The 18,926-nt window shown below is 30.1% G+C and overlaps 3 protein-coding genes across 7 annotated transcripts; 1 reads left to right on the forward strand and 2 right to left on the reverse strand.

Annotated features, from left to right (window-relative positions):
• Positions 1 to 7,471: 7,471 nt before the first annotated feature.
• LOC109609352 (coiled-coil-helix-coiled-coil-helix domain-containing protein 1) lies at positions 7,472 to 7,999 on the forward strand. The gene has a single exon (XM_020026005.2). The coding sequence runs from the start codon at positions 7,586 to 7,588 to the stop codon at positions 7,946 to 7,948; it is 363 nt and encodes a 120-aa protein (XP_019881564.1). The 5' UTR covers positions 7,472 to 7,585; the 3' UTR covers positions 7,949 to 7,999.
• Positions 8,000 to 8,143: 144 nt separating this feature from the next.
• LOC126266512 (uncharacterized) lies at positions 8,144 to 9,875 on the reverse strand. 4 transcript variants are annotated; one of them, XR_007548846.1, is made up of 6 exons: positions 9,813 to 9,873; positions 9,343 to 9,731; positions 8,897 to 8,980; positions 8,789 to 8,820; positions 8,572 to 8,727; positions 8,144 to 8,435 (listed from the first exon to the last, which is right to left on the reverse strand). XR_007548846.1 is itself a non-coding variant. In XM_049970643.1 (5 exons), exons 1-5 carry the CDS (start codon positions 9,828 to 9,830, stop codon positions 8,242 to 8,244), a joined length of 597 nt encoding a protein of 198 aa, XP_049826600.1. In that variant the 5' UTR covers positions 9,831 to 9,875; the 3' UTR covers positions 8,144 to 8,241. The 4 variants fall into 4 exon arrangements, 2 of the variants coding, with proteins under 2 accessions (XP_049826600.1, XP_049826599.1); XR_007548845.1 differs by having other exon boundaries at positions 8,897 to 9,102; XM_049970643.1 differs by lacking the exon at positions 9,343 to 9,731 and having other exon boundaries at positions 8,572 to 8,718; positions 8,897 to 9,102; positions 9,813 to 9,875.
• A 186-nt stretch (positions 9,876 to 10,061) lies between these two features.
• LOC109609367 (sister chromatid cohesion protein PDS5 homolog B) lies at positions 10,062 to 18,859 on the reverse strand. Of its 2 annotated transcripts, XM_049962128.1 has the most exons (8): positions 18,636 to 18,859; positions 15,928 to 18,015; positions 15,151 to 15,428; positions 14,628 to 15,091; positions 14,158 to 14,545; positions 13,828 to 14,094; positions 11,918 to 11,947; positions 10,062 to 11,349 (listed from the first exon to the last, which is right to left on the reverse strand). In XM_049962128.1, the coding sequence occupies exons 2-8, from the start codon at positions 18,005 to 18,007 to the stop codon at positions 11,239 to 11,241; spliced, it is 3,618 nt and encodes a 1,205-aa protein (XP_049818085.1). In that variant the 5' UTR covers positions 18,008 to 18,015; positions 18,636 to 18,859; the 3' UTR covers positions 10,062 to 11,238. The 2 variants fall into 2 exon arrangements, with proteins under 2 accessions (XP_049818085.1, XP_019881586.2); XM_020026027.2 differs by lacking the exon at positions 11,918 to 11,947 and having other exon boundaries at positions 18,636 to 18,858.
• Between the last annotated feature and the right edge of the window lie 67 nt (positions 18,860 to 18,926).

Raw genomic sequence — 18,926 nt, forward strand, 5'->3', positions numbered from 1 at the left:
AAATCGTTGTTAAAATATGTTTTAAAGTGTTCAACCGAGTGGTATCAATAGTAAATTAACATCACAGACAAAATTGAATTTGTGGTCTTGTTGATACTAATAATATAATTGTTTGTGAGAACTAATTTGATGATGATTGATAAGATATTTTTATTAAGTTTATAAACGTTTTATCTGTAAATACCCTTGCCTTAACATTTGACTTTATTTTTGACCTACAACTCATCAAAGCCGAGTCACAAATAAGAAAGTTACGGGGGTGTGCCTATCATAAACGAACCAACCACGCTCTATTTTCAGATAACACAATTAAACATGCGACCAACATTATATGCATCGCCAGAATTTAAATCAATTACAACCAGAAATTCGTGACCAGGAAAAAACTGTCCCAATTGACGTTTCACCAAGACTAATCGAATTAGTTGTATATTTAATTGAAAGTAGGTTTTTATTTGTAATTGTTTTAAAAAGTCTTGAAAATAATTAATTATATATTATCACTTTGTTGTAGTAAGCTTAGATACTGGCTGACAGACGAATCCCCAAATTTAAATGACTCACTAAAAAACTGGCAAAAGCAAAAAATTCTAATTATTATCTTGAGCATTAACTAAATTGTAATTTTTTTAAATCTATATTAATCCTGTCATTTAAAGACCAGCAAATAAAATATCATAAAATCAATACAAGATGATTGTCATTCCAGTTGTTACCAAATCCTACGACAATATGATCCATAAACAAATACATGAACAACATAAAATGAGAATAAAACTTAACTACAAAATACAAAAAAGGAGAGAACGAATTGATTTTGATTGCAAAAGGCATGGAAAACGTGGCCAAAACGTTGACGAGTTGAATTGATGTTGAGAGTTGTTAAACTCCGAACTGAATCCGAGTTTTTGAAGGGTACGGCCGAAACGGCGCGACGCCACGTTGGCCATCAGCTCACTGATGACCCCTGTGCAGGTCACCTTCCCCAAACTCCAAATGCTGGCCGTCGTGTACTCGCGTCGCAATTTCATCGTGAGCATGCCGTTCTCCTTTCTGTATTCGATGTTCGTGCCGTTCAGAGCAGTCTCCCTCAAGTTCAGATAAAATTTGTAACACTAAAACTACAGAAAACATTATTTATTTATTTATTTTATGACCATTTCGGACTCCTCGACTTGCGCATCACTGATCGCTTGTGCCGTCAGTATATATATATATATATATATATATATATATATATATATATATATATATATATATATATATATATATATATATATCAAAATAAAATAAAATATTTTAATTAATTTAATTTAAAATTAAAAATATGAATTATTAAATTTGAATGAATTAAAATATATAATACAGAATTAAAAAATATAATAAAATAATAATAGTTTCGAAAGAAAGTAAATTCATATTTAAAGAAGGGTTGCTGTAAGTATATTTAACAACAACAATTAAGAAACAAATAAAAATAATTTGAATAAAAACAAAATGTACATCAAATTTTATTTAACTCATTAAAAATGTAGGGTTAAAAATATAAAATAAAATCTAAATAAATTAATAAAAACAATTAATAAACTATTTAAAATGAACAAAAAATATTCATCAAACAAAACTTAAAAGTGTAAAACAATAAAATAAAAAGAAATTTAATAAATTTATTAAAGTATGTAAAGTATTAAATAGTGTTATGAAATTATAATGAAATATATACGCTCATTTATTTTAATTATTATAAAAAATTTTTTTAATAGTTCAAACTAAATTCAAAAATATATATTTAAATATTAAACTGAAATTTTTATATGAATTTGAGCTAATTAAAGTCTATATTATTCAATATAAACTCGATTATTTTAATTTGAGGAGAAACATGAAAATATTAAATAATTTAAATAATTAAATTAATGTTGAATTATTTTCTTAATTGATTTTTCATTTATTGTTGAGTTATTTAAATAATTATAATAAGTATAAATATTTAAAGTAGGTTTACTTAAACGTTAAAATTTTCTTTTATTATTATTATAATTAACATAATTAAGAAATAAATAAAAAATATTTTGGATAAAAACATAATGTATATAAAATATTATTTTCTGATTTAAAATTTAGGTTTAACATGAAAAGTGTAGAAAATTAAAATAATTTTGACTTCTTTTAAAATAAGATTTAAATAAATGAACAAAAACATTGAATAAAATATTTCCGCAATATGTTTAAATAAAATAATTTACAAATTAAGTAAACACGAAAATTAAAATATATTAGACTTATTTTAAAATAAAATTTTAACAAATAAACAAAAACAGTGAATTAAATATTTCAAAATTAAGTTTAAATACAGTAATTTACTAAAGTAAAGAAAATAAGAAAAATAAAAAAATTTAGACTTATTTTAATATAAGAATTAAATAAACAAAAAAAAAAACAGTGAATAAAATATTTCAACAATAAGTTTAAATAAAATAATATAAAAATTAAGAAAACATGCAAAAAATTAAAATAATTTAGACTTATTTTAAAATAAAATTTAAATAAATAAATAAAAAGAGTGAATAAAATATTTCAACAATAAGTTTACTTAATTTTAAAAATTAAGTATAAATGTTTAAAATTAAAATAGTATAGACTTTGATGATTTAAGGATTACGTAAACAATTGGTTTTTAATGAAAGTAAACCTACTTCCGAAATCTGTATGTAGAATATCCATTAGGGCATTAAACACAACACGATTAACCATAAGAGTCACTGCACAAAACAACCGAACCGCACCACTGATTTAATGGGAGGCGAGAGCGCGCACTACCACCCATCCGATCGATACGCGAGTCGATAATAGACTGAAATTCAGTGGTTTATGGTTTGTCACTCTGCAGGGGTGGTGGGAGTGTCACCTCATGCTTGCGATTGGTCAACATACGGGTTTATGTAATTACAAGCACATCGCGAGTCCAACTGAGATGCAATTTTTCCACTCAAATTTCTGATTTATTTATTAACAAATCATACAGATTGTTTTATAATAATCGTTTAAACATTGTAATAATTAATAATTATAATTAATTTTTCATGTTGATGAAATGTAGTAAAAATCACGTGGTTCTAACTGATAAATTTTAAATTAAACATATTTGAATCCGAGTTTTTTAATAATTAATAATATTATAATAATGCCTAAAAACATATAATTATTTTTAACTATACGAGAATTTAAAAATTTCTGCTTTCCCCAATTATTTAATACACACACATTATGAAAAATTAACATTGTGAAATTTAATTTAATAAATGTATAAAGTATTTTAAAAATTAAATTATTATAATGAAATTATTAATAATTTTAAATTATGTTACCATTATCATAACAAAAATAAATGAAATAAATTAAATGAATAATTTAATATAGTAAAATTTATGATATGTTAAATATTTAATACAAATACTTTTTTGTTACTGTCACTTCCATTTTATAGTAAAAATTTGTTTATAGGTCTATTTAAGATGAAAGTGCCTCGGTAACTTAACTATTATTAATTAAACGAATATTTGAGTTTACTACTATCTTTTTATATGTATTTTCATTACTCTGTTTATTCTGGAAAAAGACTCCAGTAACTATAAAAATATGATTTTAAGAAAATTTGGAATAATTGGAATAGTCGATAGTAAAAAGCAAAAATTAATTTATTTACTATAATTTTTGTTTATTGATATATTTATATGTAATTATCAGTGGTAAATTTCTAATTAACTTTAAATTATTTAACTTATTATAATAAATGTCTATTAAATAATTGGAGAAAAAAGAAATTTTTAAATTCTCGTATTGTTAAAAATAATTATATGTCTTCATAAATTATCATTTTTAATTTAAAATTTATCATTAAAACTACGTTATTTTTACTGTACTTCATCAACATGTAAAATTAATTATAATCATTAAACTCATAATGTGAACTGTGGAACTACACAGTCCAGAAATTACATAAATTCATTTTTTGCTTAAATGGCACTACTAACAATTTCAATCTTCGAAGCAAGTAAATTTCGTATGAATAAGCCCTTAAAATTGTTCCATATTCAGTCAAGTAGCTCTAATCCTAACTTAAATACACTAAACATGTCAAATAAATAATGTCTTCAACTAACTTGATATTTTATACAGTCTAAGGGAGCACAGACCGAAGAATTCAAGTTTCTCCAGGGCGTAATTGAACCGCCATCACTGTGGGTATGACAAATTTTATGTGTAGTTTTGTCCCTGTAGGATATTTAATTTAAACAGATCATCATTTTTTATAAATTAAATTTAGACTCGACACTAAAAACTACTCCCCCCCTGCTCTGTGGTCCAGTGAATGTGATCATAAGCAAGTCAAAATTGGACTTTATTACTAATTTATCGATATTAACAAAAATGGTATATTTTTCATTTTATATATGAGAATAAAATTTTTTATTTATTTTATAAAATAAATTTTAAGTTGCTTTTGGTTTAATTTCTTTTTGATATTTATCTATTACAATTTTAATTTTTAATAAATAATTATTTAGTTCTAAAATAAGGACATATGATTAACTTTTTGCAATCAGTTCATTTGATATAATTACTCTGTCGTTGTTGGCAGAACGTTGGCTCAACACCCTCCCTTTCATCTGGCTCCACACTTTAAACCTACCATTGTGTATACAGAGTGTTTTTGGTGATAAAAATTTGGGAGAAGGCAGAATGCTTTGAACCAAAATCATTTGGATGATGGATGGATTTTTCGTTTTGTATGTGGGAACAAAATTTTTCATTTATTTTGTAAAATAAATTTTAAGTTGCTTGTGGTTTCATTTCTTATTGATATTTATTTATTACAATTTTAATTTTTAATAAATAATCATATAGTTCTAAAATAGGCACTATGCTTAACTTTTTGCGATCAGCTCATTTGATATAATTATTCTGTGGTTGACTGGCACCATCCTCCCTTTCATCTGGCTCCACACTTTAAACCTACTACTGTATATACAAAGTGTTTTTAAAAATAGGTGATAAAAATTGGGGAGAGGCAAAACACTTTCAATTATGAAGAAAATATATATAAAATTGAATTAAAGAAATACAGCTCCATAAACATAATTTCAAAAATTTCAAATTCTTTGCACAATTTAGAAGAAAAATTTACTCTTAAATAATTTTGATTATTACATTCGTTTTGAAATGATTTTAATTATAATACAACACAAAATCAAGTTGGTATGATAAGATACTTTTGATAATATGCTTAACTTTTTCAAAACTTAACATATTTTGTTCAAAATATAAATTTAACCATACATTTTTAAACACCCTGTATACGTGAATTATTTGTGAATAAAAACGTAAAAATAAAAACAATAAAACCTCAACCTCAACCAGACAAATTACAGTATGGTGAGTGAGTTAACAAAAACGAAATGACGTTATGATCAGTCACAATTGTAGCAAACAGATCATCTCCAGAAAATTATTTCCTTAGATTGACAAATGTTAATATGCAGACGTCTTCAACCATCAGTGTACAAACATCTTCATAACACTGAAACAAAACTAGTCTTATCTAAAGTTGTAAGAGATTTACCCGGAAAAGAAGAAGACAATTAATTTTGTGTTGGACGCGTCGTTTCTGCGCCAGGGCCTCCAGTTCTTCTCGTGTTCGTTCCTTGCGGAACTCGTACACCACCGCGAATACGTAAATATGTACATATTTACGTATTCGCGTATACGGTACGTATATCTCGGGTACTTTTTTCATTGAATCAGCACTTGATGGTTTTTGATCGCATATCTCGATCATTTTATTTATATAAAACAAATTATTGTTTGCTCCATTTAATTTTGTTTTCGGGCTGATTAAATTTATTATATATCGAAGGAATTTTCTTGTAAATGTGTATTAATATTTTCAGGATTTTGTATGCCTTTTAGGTACTTTCATTCACTAGATATTCTCTTCCATCTTTAATAAGGATTAATTTTACATTTATTCTTTCTATATATGGTAGAATACAATTAAACATTTGTTTTATAATTATGATAATTATTTTCACCTTAAATAAGCAAATAAGCAAAAAAGTTTGTTTTATTTTCAACCACCATATTTATTCCTTTTTCATTTTTGTGACATATTGTGAAAAAGAATAAACAAACCGTTAAGTTTGATACTACTTATTTACTATATATATTATCTAAAAACTTCTTTTTTCGTCATATTATTGACCAACAAATTCTATTTTTGTTCATCATATTATTGACCAAGAAGTCGTACATTTGGTGATCTTCAGGAATTATTTACTATTTTGTTTTTGTTTTAGGTAATCTAATCATCATATTTATTCCTTGTTTCCTGTCACATATTTTAACAATTTTATCAATATGTTATTAATATTATTGATCAACAATCTTCCCTTTTGTTCTTCGCATTATTGACTAATAAATTCTCTTTTTTTCGTTTTAGTAGTGATCAACATTCACGTTGACAAAAACAAAATATTAATTAATTTGTTGTTTTCAGGTACTCATCATTATTATTAATCACCATAAAGCTAAATTTGTATACAAATTTTATGCTATTTGCTTTATCATAAATCGTTATGTATATTAAATGATATTTAGCATAATTCGCCATTCGTAATTTAGACTATAATAATTTAGCTTTAAGCAATCAAGATTAGTATTTTCTTATATTTCAGTTGTTCTGTAATTAGATTTTACTAAATCGTAATTTAGTATAGGGCTACATTTACTAAACAACGATTGCTATTCTTATCTTTTATAACACAAAAAGATCTAAATTATAAATAATTATAAGTGTAATATTTTTAAAAATTTTAATCAAAACTTAGATAATTATCGCGGTAAATGCAGCGACAAGCTGCTGTTTAAGGCTTGTCATGGGATTTCCAGAATTGTAGTTTTGCGATAACACAATTTTGGATTTTGTCCTATCCGATGAAGTACGAAATGCAGAAACAAGCAGAAATAGAAAATAATTTCTATTTCTCCTATTTAATTTTACAATAAAGAGTACAATTTTTACGTGTGTTTATTAAATTAAATTTAAATAAAAATTTAATAGTTAAATAATTGTATGTTTAATTAACATTTTACCTTTTGTGAATCAGGCGCAACAACTGTAAATATAAATGTAATTAATAAAAAATCACTTTGAATACATACCTTGGATATAATATATTATTTCTTAGAAATGATATGTTTAAAACTGTGATTATAAAACATTTGTTTTTATTTTGTGGTTTATTATACAGAATTTAATTAATTCTTTAACTGTGTTTAACAAGATCAACCTATAGTTAAACTAAATTACAAAAAATGTATATTGTAATTTGCTAAATATGTGATAAAATTAAAGTATCCATTTATACGAATTAAAAATCTTTTTATCTCAATCAAACGTTCTAATTGTAAGTTAGGTTAGAACTCATAACCTACAACTTGTTAGTTAGATAACCTAAAATTATTAAAGAGTATCAACAATATTATTAACATTTTTAGACAGAGAAGTGAAATTTGAATAACAAAAATGAGATATACAGCACATCTATTAAAATCTGTGGCAAGACCTGTGCCTCAGGAACCTGTTCCTTTTGAACAAATAATGCCATTAAAACTTAAGGCAACTATATCCGGAAAAGGGGGAAGAGGCTCGGAAGTATGTTGTATACAAGAGATGTCAGTTATGTTGGCTTGTTTAAAGAAAAATGACTTCTCAGAACAATTGTGTCCGAAGGAAATTCAAGCATTCAAAAAGTGTTATGTGACAAATTTGGAAGCGAAAAAGGTTAGAGAAGAGAAAGAATCCAAGGGTATTTTGACGCCTGGTGAGAAGAATTTGTCTCATAAACAAGTAAATATACTGTTAAAGAAATATCCAAATTTAAAATAGATCACTCTTATGTATATTTGTTAGTCTGTTGAATAAATTATGTTTATCAAATATGGTTTTATTACTATGCAGTGCTAAGGTGTGTGAAATGCTTAATATCCAGAAATAATTAAGTTATTTTTGTTTATAGTTTGATATTAAACAATTAACAATTTTTATGATTTATTAAATGTCCTCAATATTTTACTGGTCATCTTTAAATGAACTTTAAGATGTAGCAGTATGTTTTTTATATAAGTATACAGTTTTTAAATGTTTTCAAACAATTTATTTATCGTAAAAAGCCTTAATATTTATTTACAAGCTCCTTCAACACATTTTGACAAAGACTTATCAAAATGCTGATTATCATCACATTTTTCTTCTTCTGCGGACCATTGTCCAAAGAAAAATAGTGTAATCTTGAAAACACATTTATAATATGTGTTACATGTCTTTCCTGGCAAGTTTCCCTCCTGATAGCATTGTGGTTTGTCCTTTGGTGTTTCTGAAAGTGATTGGGATATTCAATTTTAAACAGGATCAATATCAGTAAGAACTATAACATTATATGGTTACATTTTTGGGTAGCATTTGATTGTATTATAAAACTTTGTAGAAGAATAGTGTTCACATATTCTTACCAGAATTTTTAGTGTCTGGAGAGTCACTAGAATAAGCAGTTTCAGTTGTCATATCTGTTTGCGTTATTTCAATTGCAAAACTTCTTGGTTGACTCGAATCTTTTATAGTTATTTCAGTATTAAAGGATCTTACTGATTTAGAACTTTCTGTAGGTTCTGTAATAATAATAAAAAATGTTCACAAATATTATACAACAACAATAAATCAATTATTTACCTTTAGTAGAAATAACTTCTGTTCGAATACATCTACAAAAATATATGTATTAGTTTTATTGATTTATATTTTCATAAAGAATATAAAAATAAAAACACAATTTCTTACGGATCGTTACTTGATTCCCTACAGATGTGTTCAGGGGGACAATTAATAATTTCGCTGCTTAATATAATTGAATTCATGAAGACACTGCAAGTAGTAAAGGAACTATCATCAATGCAAATTACTCTGGTTTTAGTACAATCCAATCGCGAATTATTTGTGATTATCTTGAACGATAATCCAATATTCGCTTGTAGTAAAACCAAAATCTGAATGAAAAAAAAATCAAAATTATTTATTTATACAAATTATTATTAACATGAGAAGACTTAAATGCACGTGAATCTCATGTCACATGATGTGGTTGCATTATTAAGTACGTGAAATAAGAAATTTTATAATGGTATATGAAGTTATCCGCTAATTTAAAATACATTCTAAGTATTGTTCTCTAATAGCTCAAATCGAATATGAATAACTATAGATATATTGTGTGAATCTTCACTTACCTATAAATTAATTAAGCAAATAAGGGAATATTCTTTGTTAATTTATATACGCCGTGGTGGCCAGAGAAATATTACTATGTTAATTAGGAAACGCATCCCTTTTATTAAATGCAATAAAAATATTTTACATTTTATTTGATATAATTACACTACATTCTTTCTCCCATTATTTTGTACCTACTAAAAAAATAATTTCTACGTAAATTAAATCTTGTCATCATTTTCTCATTGTATTTTCAATTGAGTGTGTTTTTTCAAAAAAGTCTTCTATTAAGAGTATTAGTTAAATAGCGTCACAACACGTAAATATAATTGACTGTGCTATTTCTTAGGCCAACCACATCAGACGTAGTACGAGTTTGTTTAATTTTGAGCTATTTTCTTAACACCTTAAAACAAATATGATTATTAAATGGATGTAAGGTAATTTATATTCTGCACATTTTGCTTTAATTTGATTTTATACTTACCACAAAGATTGTTCTCATTTTGAAAGTCACTAGCTGTAATAGAGGTTCACACTGATTACTAATGGAAACGCGATGCTAATTTAATATATTTTTTTAACCGTTTATAATTAGAGAAAATAATATCTAGAACAATAGCAAATTAAATTCTGATTTTTAACATTGAAAATACGTTTATTAATTTGTGGAAATACAATAATTATGCTTTTCAATTTGATAAAATAAGCACGTTCTTAAGTAATAAAAACAACATACTGTAGACAATGGTTTATTTTAAAAGTAATAATACAATTTAGTATATTTTACTTGAGTAGAAAAGTATACCAAAAACTAAATAACCAACTGTCAGATCAAAGAAATAAAGGTAGTATTTAGCATAGTGCATATTTTTTACCGATTATCTCCCGATACTACATACTTATTACGGGAGTCGTTATTATATGCATAACGATTTCAATAAAGTAACTGAATCAAACTTAGACAATTTATTATAATTTAAATTGATTAGGATTTATTGCAGAGATTTTGTATATTTCCTTTGTAGACAGGATGGTTATTTGGAAATTAAAAAAATAGTCTGTATAGTATCTACAATAAAATTTACATCTGCTTTAAATTTATAAACCTTAATATGAATTCTACTCAGACTATCATTAATAAAGAACACAGAATTTCATCCTTTGGTATATTCCAAAGCTATCTACAATAGAAGACAAATTAAGGTTCACCAATATCCCAATCATTTTAGTTATTTGAATAATATGTTGACTAAATGAGGCTTCAGCAAAATGGATAACATCCTCGTTAAAATGAATAAACACTATACGATGTAACAGTCCCAACCAGCATTTAAAATACCTCATCCCTTGATAAAAAAATAACTGTTCACTATCACTTACTTACGTATCTAATCAGGATGCTGTAGAAATGTTTGCGATCATTTACCTACATCGCGAGTGTATAAAAAAGCACACAAAATTACAAGGATGGTTGTATTATCTAGTTTATTACTAGCTTAATGTACATGTAAAAATCAAAAAGAGAGTGATTAATAATTCACTAACATTTAATAATACGGGCCTAATTCTGTTACAGATTTGGAAAAGGACATCATTAGGTAAAAATGTGTGAAATTTTCTTCAAATTAACATAATGTTGGTAAAATTTAATTTACAACAATAAAGAAAATTAAAACTGCTTAAAGTAAGTCAATAGTGCATTATATATTTACATTTAATAATTGATAGAGTGACAGAAACAACTTAATCGCTAAGTCCTTCAAAAAATTTGTAACACAAAAACAAATCCGTAAAATGAAGGTTAGACTATGAGTAAACAAAGCACAGTGGTCCGTCTCCCGTAAAGCCGTCACTCGAGATCGCACTCACTACGTATTTGACATCTGTATGTACATTATGAATCTCCATCCTTATTTGCTCACTTCCAATTCGATTCGATTGCAGATCCGTTTTGACGGGGGATCGTCTATGTCGTCTTCTAGACCTGGTAGCTGTATTTTGGTATCGGAGGCCTCGGAAGGCTGAAAACAAATTAGGCGACGTGAGCACCGTATATGGTTTATTTTGTTTAATTGGCATGATGTTAAGAGGCTCCCCGCACTGGCAACTTTTTTAAAGTAACTATTTAATCAAAGAAATTAATGTGCGTATATCTGATTCATTGTCTGACAAAAAAGCTGCAAATGCCCCTAGGCTTTACCCTTAAATTAATCAGTAACGTTGAGAATAGATGTAACTATTCAAAATATACGACGCACACTGTGGGTTGAAACGATGCTTATCAACTAAAAATAAATGCTTCAACACATTGTTTTATACAAAAAAAATATAAACGTCTATAGTACACGCTTCAATTCATAATGTGGAGCATGTCGTATAAAAGTAAAAACTAATTTATAGATAATGTCACGAAACTTTTCTTCAATTCTCAGAAATTTAATGACTGGTGTATCGATTATTTCATTCGTTGTATCTCGATGCATAAAGAGGAGCATTGAAAATAAAAATTTCATCACTCCAAGGACATCATAAAAAGAATATAATAAAGGAACAGAAAAAACATCGATATTATCTACACATTTAACATACCTGCGCGTCAATTCCACCAACAAATGTTTGCTACATACAAAACAGAAGTGTTACAGAATTACCTAAAGAGGATAGAGGTTTAAAAGCTCTATACAGCACAGTGGGATAGCTTTGGCCAAAAAACACAAAAAAACACAAAAGATGTAGAAAATACTAAATAAAATTATACATTGTTTTGAATAAATTTAAAATTTTCATAAAGGGTGCGACAGTATGGTCTGAAAATAGGCTGCCCAAAAAATTTTATATAATTTCAACCTACTTAAAGTGTTCATAATAATTAATTAATCATAACATAACTTAACAATTGTTAATTTATTGCAATGTAATATGACAAACAAATCTCAAACTTTTAAATAGTCATACTTCGTATGTTATGATCTATATATTTATCATAGATAAATAAAATTATTTTTGTCGATAGAGAAACAACCTAAGATTTAGAATTTAACATTTTGTTTAAAATATTTCATAAAAGGATTTAATTCAAACTTTGTCACATAAGTATATAAGACATTTTAATATTCTCTATGGCTTTTTTCTTGGTCAAAGAAATAGCACATTCAAATATATTACGTTGTGTGGCAAAATAGTTCAAAAGTAGTTAAAAATCATGTCGATTGGCCTGTGTAATGTTCGAATCTAAATCCAACTGAAGACCTGAATGATTAAAACAAATCCAAAATCCATTAAATCTAGATGAATTGTGACAATTAACTGAAGAATCGTGGAAAATTTAATTTATCAAACGGTCGTTTGACATTTAAGTAGAAATAATTCTAAATAAAATATAAAATGTTGTTTGTATTTAGAGATGTACATTTTCTAATTAATATTAAATATTAATGTGTGATATTTCTCTGACTGTAGCAGTTTTATACATAAATAAATTAATTTTTAAATGTATTATCCTATTAATATTAGAGTAATGATTATGTATAATTAGGTCTACTAAATCCAGACTTGTTTAAAGCAATAAAAAATGTTTCAATAGTTTACTTTATTGAGACATAAGGTACAATTAAAAAATACATGTGATCATAGGTCAGCCAAGACCGAATAATTTTGACCATAAACATAGGGTTCTATCCCACCGTGCACTAAGTGGATTTAAATTAATCACGTGTTGAAATTAATGATTCTTTTATAGAATATACCTGAGGCGTTGTTCACTTGAAAGTCATAAAAACTTTCAAAAACAAAGCACACTAGTGCTTCAGCAAGAACTACAAAACGTAACTACACTGATCTCATTTTAATGTGAAATTCAAATTAGACAATTATCACAATCGATATAATATTTTTAATTTTACGTGAAGTAACATTCAATGGCACTAATTGAATAATTGTTTGCCACGACTGCTTGTAATAAGGCATATTTTCAAGCAATTAGGGTTTTATGTGTGTTATCTGTTGCCGACCTGTTAAAACCACTATTTTTAAGATAATATTTAATACCGGTTTATAATCTACACTTCTCCCTTCACTTTTATGCCTATAAGGAAGCAACTATTGAAGACATTTGTCCGCAGTTACTTTCAAATAATAATGCCATTGGAAGTTAATTAGCATAAAACAGATATTTTATAAATATTAAATTTAAACATATATCGATAATATGTGTTGAGTATTTCTGAGTTAAACTCATTAAGAAACTGTACTGATATTGAACGCGTTAAAAGAATGACACACAGCCAGAGAGAATTTGTTAGTTGTGTGTCACTTTATATAAGACTGTTAACGCTGGTCGGTCATGATAACCATTATTAATGCATCGTGACTCAATCAAGAGTTGTCTAAAGATATAAGAAATTAAATTTAATGTTAAAGTGAGCAACCCCTCCATATGTTTTTACGTGGAAATAAACATTGGTTAGTTTGATGACTTTGTTATTTCAAATAATTTTTACCTGCACATCCATTCCAATCGCTTCAGGTTTCTTGGGTTTGGGCCTCTTTTGTCTTTCATGGTGCAACATTGACAAAGTGATGCTCGTCTTTTTGTTAGGCTGGTACTGCAATTCCGGAGGCAAGAATACCTTGTTATTTAAAAAGTCGGCTTGTGGTAAAAAGTACATTGTCGGTACGCGGGTTTCCGTCGGGAAGTCCTTTAAGTCGTAGTTCGTCGTTCTAGTCAATAGCAGTCCAGAAGACAAGTCGCACAATGCCCAAAGTTTCTGTAAATCACCATATGTTTGTTTTTAGACCTCCATTCCTATATTTAAGTTCAACAAACTTACATAATTCATGGAGTCATCATCGGGTCTGACAGCATCCTTGTGATTCTTCATCTTTTCTATCAAATTCTTGTAAAATCCGTAACTGAACGATTCCGTTTTGGTGACCAACGGTTCCAGTATGAACCACAGACATTGCTTGGCTTTCTTTAACTCTTCCACGTCATCCCAGCGTTTAAGTTGAGGATCGTGGGCCAAAATTGGAATCGCGAACACCAGCATGTAGTCTGGTAAAATGTGGGGCAACTGACCAAGCGCTTTATCAATATGTCCTGAGCCCATGGTTAGCGTCTTAACGTAATCCCGACGTTTGTTAATGTCTGCCGTCATGTAGTTACGAATCGTGGTCTTTAGACGATTTTCAGGTTCTCGGCCGGAAAGAGCGTAATATCTACAGGGTACAGGTTTGTTATGTAGTATAAGTAACACAATTGTAATCAGAAGTGATTTGTATGACAACAAATTTGACTTACCCCATGAAGTCCAACGGCAAACACTTGTTCGGTAAACCTTTGCTCAAGCCTTTGTGCAGTTTCGCGGCGAACGTCTCGCGTACTTGCTTTACCTCGTCAACCATCAGCTGGGACAGATTGTAAAACTGTTCGGCGGTGTACTGGTCGCCGACGCCTTTTTGCTCGCACACCTTCAACATGGCGCAGCCAGCTGCCAATCTAAGCCATGACATTTCGGCGGGCGATAGTCTGCCGGACTGCAACAAATCACCCTTATGCAATATGAAAGCGTTCAGCATCCGGAACGTTTTCTGTGCGGAGGCGGCGTCTTGTTTGAGACCCAAAAGCCATCGGGCCATTGCCTTCAGACCCTCCACTTTGCATCTGGTCTCCTCCGGAAGTTCGTCCTCCGTGCACCAAGGATCGTCACCCATTTCGTATTCGGTCTCCTTGGAGGATTCCTTCACCAACAGCTCCTTGACGATCTGGGACACACGTCATGTTACGTTAGTTACTAAAGCTGCACTTAAGACAAAGAACTTACCTTTCTGGACACTATGTTTTTAATCTGGACTTTGTACTTTTCTGGAACATTGAAAGCAATGTGTCCGAGTGTTACGATCGCCGTTCTGTAATGCGGCGACTCGGGACACAAATTGTTTTTCACCGCTTCCAGAATGCTGGGGAAAAGACTGTCGTGCAGATCTGGCATATTTTTATATATACAATGGATAGCTCCTTTGGCTTGCTTCGGGGTGCCAGTTTGGCTAAATTCCTTGCATATCGGCGCCAAGGAATCCATTATTTCTGGGAATGCTTCGTCTGTAAATCAATTTAAAATAAAAATTCTTCGATGTGTTCAATTAAACGGAACTTCTTTGTGAACTAAAGAGTGCTACAAATAAGATAGAACATTTTAATTGATTTAATTTACTATTAGAATTCAAACAAATATTTATTCTCCCCTAAAAGTTTTAAGTTACTGTTACTATTTTAGATTCCCATTTAAGAAAATCCAAGGAACACACTCCGGTGTAGGAAAAGTAAAATCGATTCGATAATAATGTTTATAATAACCAGAAATCAATTATCATATCAGTAAAAACAGAGTTTCACAACTATAAAGAGGATAAGAATTATAAACATACTGGAAGTAATGTGATCATAAACATTTCTATTTTATTAATATCAAATCGTTGAATATTAGTTGTAAAATTTGATAGTTGATAAATATAATTTTGTTTATTAATAGACAACACATGATATTAAAAAATCAGAAATGTGTGAAGAAGTGACATTTTAATCAAATAATAGTACTTACACAGACACTTATATTTTCCAAGGAACGTGAATACGGCAAGGACCATTGGTGCCACAGTTTCGTCTTCCAAACTCAGTAAGGTCATCAATTGTTCCAAAACGTCCTGGTAGATAAAATGACAGGGGAAGACGACACTCAGCATGATCAACAATTTGAGTCCTCTGTCTCCTGCCGTCGCTGGATGTAGTCCTACTTCTTCGATGGTGTTTCCACCTCTCAGGCAGTCGTCAACATATCCGACTAATAGTCGTATCGCAGAATGATCTATCATAACCGAGCTTATTCTTTCCAATAACATTTTGACTGTGTTGTAATACAAATTCGTCATCACAGGGGCCCCAAGTTTCTTTAAAACGGCGGCTGTTGCTTCGGAGCATTCTTTACAACTCACCGACGGTCTGGCTACGGTTTCGAATGCCTCAAGGAGGGCGGAGTCTCGTTTCATGTGTGCACTAAAATTGGACAAAAACTCGTGAGCCTTTACCGGTTCCGGCAGGCATTTAGACAAAGCCAAAACTTTCATGTTCAATTCTTTAGTTAGATCCGTGTTGACGTTCCTTCTGTGCAATTCCAACCACTCGAGTACAAGTTTTCTGACGCACAATTGATTCTTTTGCAGTTCCATGAAAGCTCTGGTTGCGTGTTCGTCCACGGTGCCCAACAGGTGATACAATTTCTTCATTCGTTCGGCCGGAGGAAGCTGGTACGGTACCAAGCAAGTGTTCAGCAATCTCTCTACTAACAGCCTGTCTTCCATGCCAGCCATGTAGTATCCATGCAAGATTTTGTCTTTGATCCAAGTGACCGCTTTTTTCGTAGCGTTTGGAACGTCTGGATCGCTTAAATGTTTTCTATAAATAAGCGCAAGGCCTGACATGGCTTCCTTCCTTATTTTAAACTTCTTGTCCAAGGTTCTTTCCTTGACGAACTCGAGCAAGTCCTCAGAATCGGAGACCACTTGGAAATCGTTCCTTGCGGTGGTTACAATGGCCGTCACCACTTGATATCTGACGTTTTCCTCGGAGTCGTGCTGTCTCAATTTGAGGGTCTCAGTAATATCCTTTCTTAGATCTGGATGGTTTAGCAGGAAGTGCATGGAATACTGGACGCATTTGGTACGGATGGCCACAGAAATGTCATTGAACCGGCCTAAGAATGCTCTCCAAAGCGAACTGTGGCGTTTAGCAAGTTCTGAATCCTTTTCGCTAAACATTTTAGCCAACAGCGCCACAGCAGCCAATCTTTCATCTTCGAGTGGACTTTTTAGTTTACATTCTAACTGTGGCAGTACTGCTAATAAAATTTGTGGACAAATATGATTCAGCTCGTAAATAAGGTCATATACTTTGCCACAGATTTGTAAATTTTTATCTTCCTTGCCCAAAATAAGCACGTGATTAAAGAAGGCTTGTATGTATGGCTCCAAAGTTTCTGAAGTTTTAACAATTAGCTCTTTAGCCAGGAAATAGGCGTTTTTCTTCTGCGACTTGCATGGCTCCACAATATTCATTAATATTATGTCAAGTAAATCATTGCCCACCATATCACTCTCGGTAATAAGTGGACACAATACGTCAAGCATAAAACTTTTAACACGTCCGGAGTGCTCATCGTTAACAATTTTAAACATCAATTGAAACAGATTGCAGAATATCTCTTGACAATCTTGCAATTCGAAGCACATATTGAAGGACTTCACGTAAGCCAAATTCTCCAACAAGTAAAAGTATCTTTTGAACGCAGCATCTTTGGGGTCCTTCAGTCCCGACAGCTGCGTAATCAAAAACAAAAAGATAGTCTTTACCTGTTCGGGATCCTTGTATGGAGCCTCAGGAGCGTATACTCTGAGAACGTCTGCAATGCAACAGGCGATCAGCAACTGAACGTCACGCGACGGATGCGACAGGAACTGTTCCTGAGCCAGGTGCAGGGAGAGTGGTATGTACTGTCTGTATGCTCCATCGTCTTGACCCATGGCCTGCAATGTATGGGCCAACGTCTTCAGACGGCGGATCAGCTCGTCTGGGCCCAAGTCCTCGCTTATGGGTCTGCATCCTGCTGGATACACTATCTCAGCCATTTTTGATTCTGAAATTGAAATATAATTTAAATAAAGTACTTTTCGTTTCAATGTTGATTTATATGTTAACTGTCACTGATACAAGTAGATTGAAATTTTAAATGTGTCTCCCATCTACTATAGTGTTTATTATGTATATTTTGGGCACTTAATTTTGAATGTAATAAGCATACTTACTTAATATTTGGTATATAAGTAGTCACATATACATATAACTTTTTTGACTAATGAAACTAGTGTGTAAAGCATAGTATTACTTTGATGATCTTAACATTCAATAAAGAGTAACAACATTTACCAATGAGCCCTAAATAATGAAATTCAGTGTACAAATTCAGTGAATACATAGACGTTTTCATACCTCTGCGATAAAATCTGATAATTATAATCATCATTTGATCAAATTATGGAAGATCTACAAGAGCCAAATGTGCTATTTTACGTATATTTGATAACAATGATTACCACACTTTCCTTATAGCAACCTGCCTCAACATTGAAGTGTCAAACAAAACATTGTAAACAGCACACTACGATTCATACCCATACATTTTACCGCACATAACGATCAACAATATCACAAGTAAGCTTAGGTTGTCAATATTTTGTTATAAACAACGATATTTACCTGAGCATCAAATACGCTACCGATGAAGTCAGTTGAATATAACAGTCTATGTATGCTTCAAATAAAATCCTAGTGAAGGCATTAGAAGAAATCCACAGTCAGTGCATAATTATATTAGCCCAATCACACCGATAAATTCAGTTTATCAACGAGATTAAAGCGTTTTCCGCCAAAACAGGGACGCGCACAACATAACAGAAGCAAGAGAAACTGCATCTATTGTGGTGAAGATAGCTGTCTGAAAAATGACAGCACAATACCCCCCATATTCAGTAACTTTTAACTTCTTTA

The sequence above is a fragment of the Aethina tumida genome, chromosome 1 (genome assembly GCF_024364675.1).
Source record: "Aethina tumida isolate Nest 87 chromosome 1, icAetTumi1.1, whole genome shotgun sequence".
Classification (NCBI taxonomy): Eukaryota; Metazoa; Arthropoda; class Insecta; order Coleoptera; family Nitidulidae; genus Aethina; species Aethina tumida.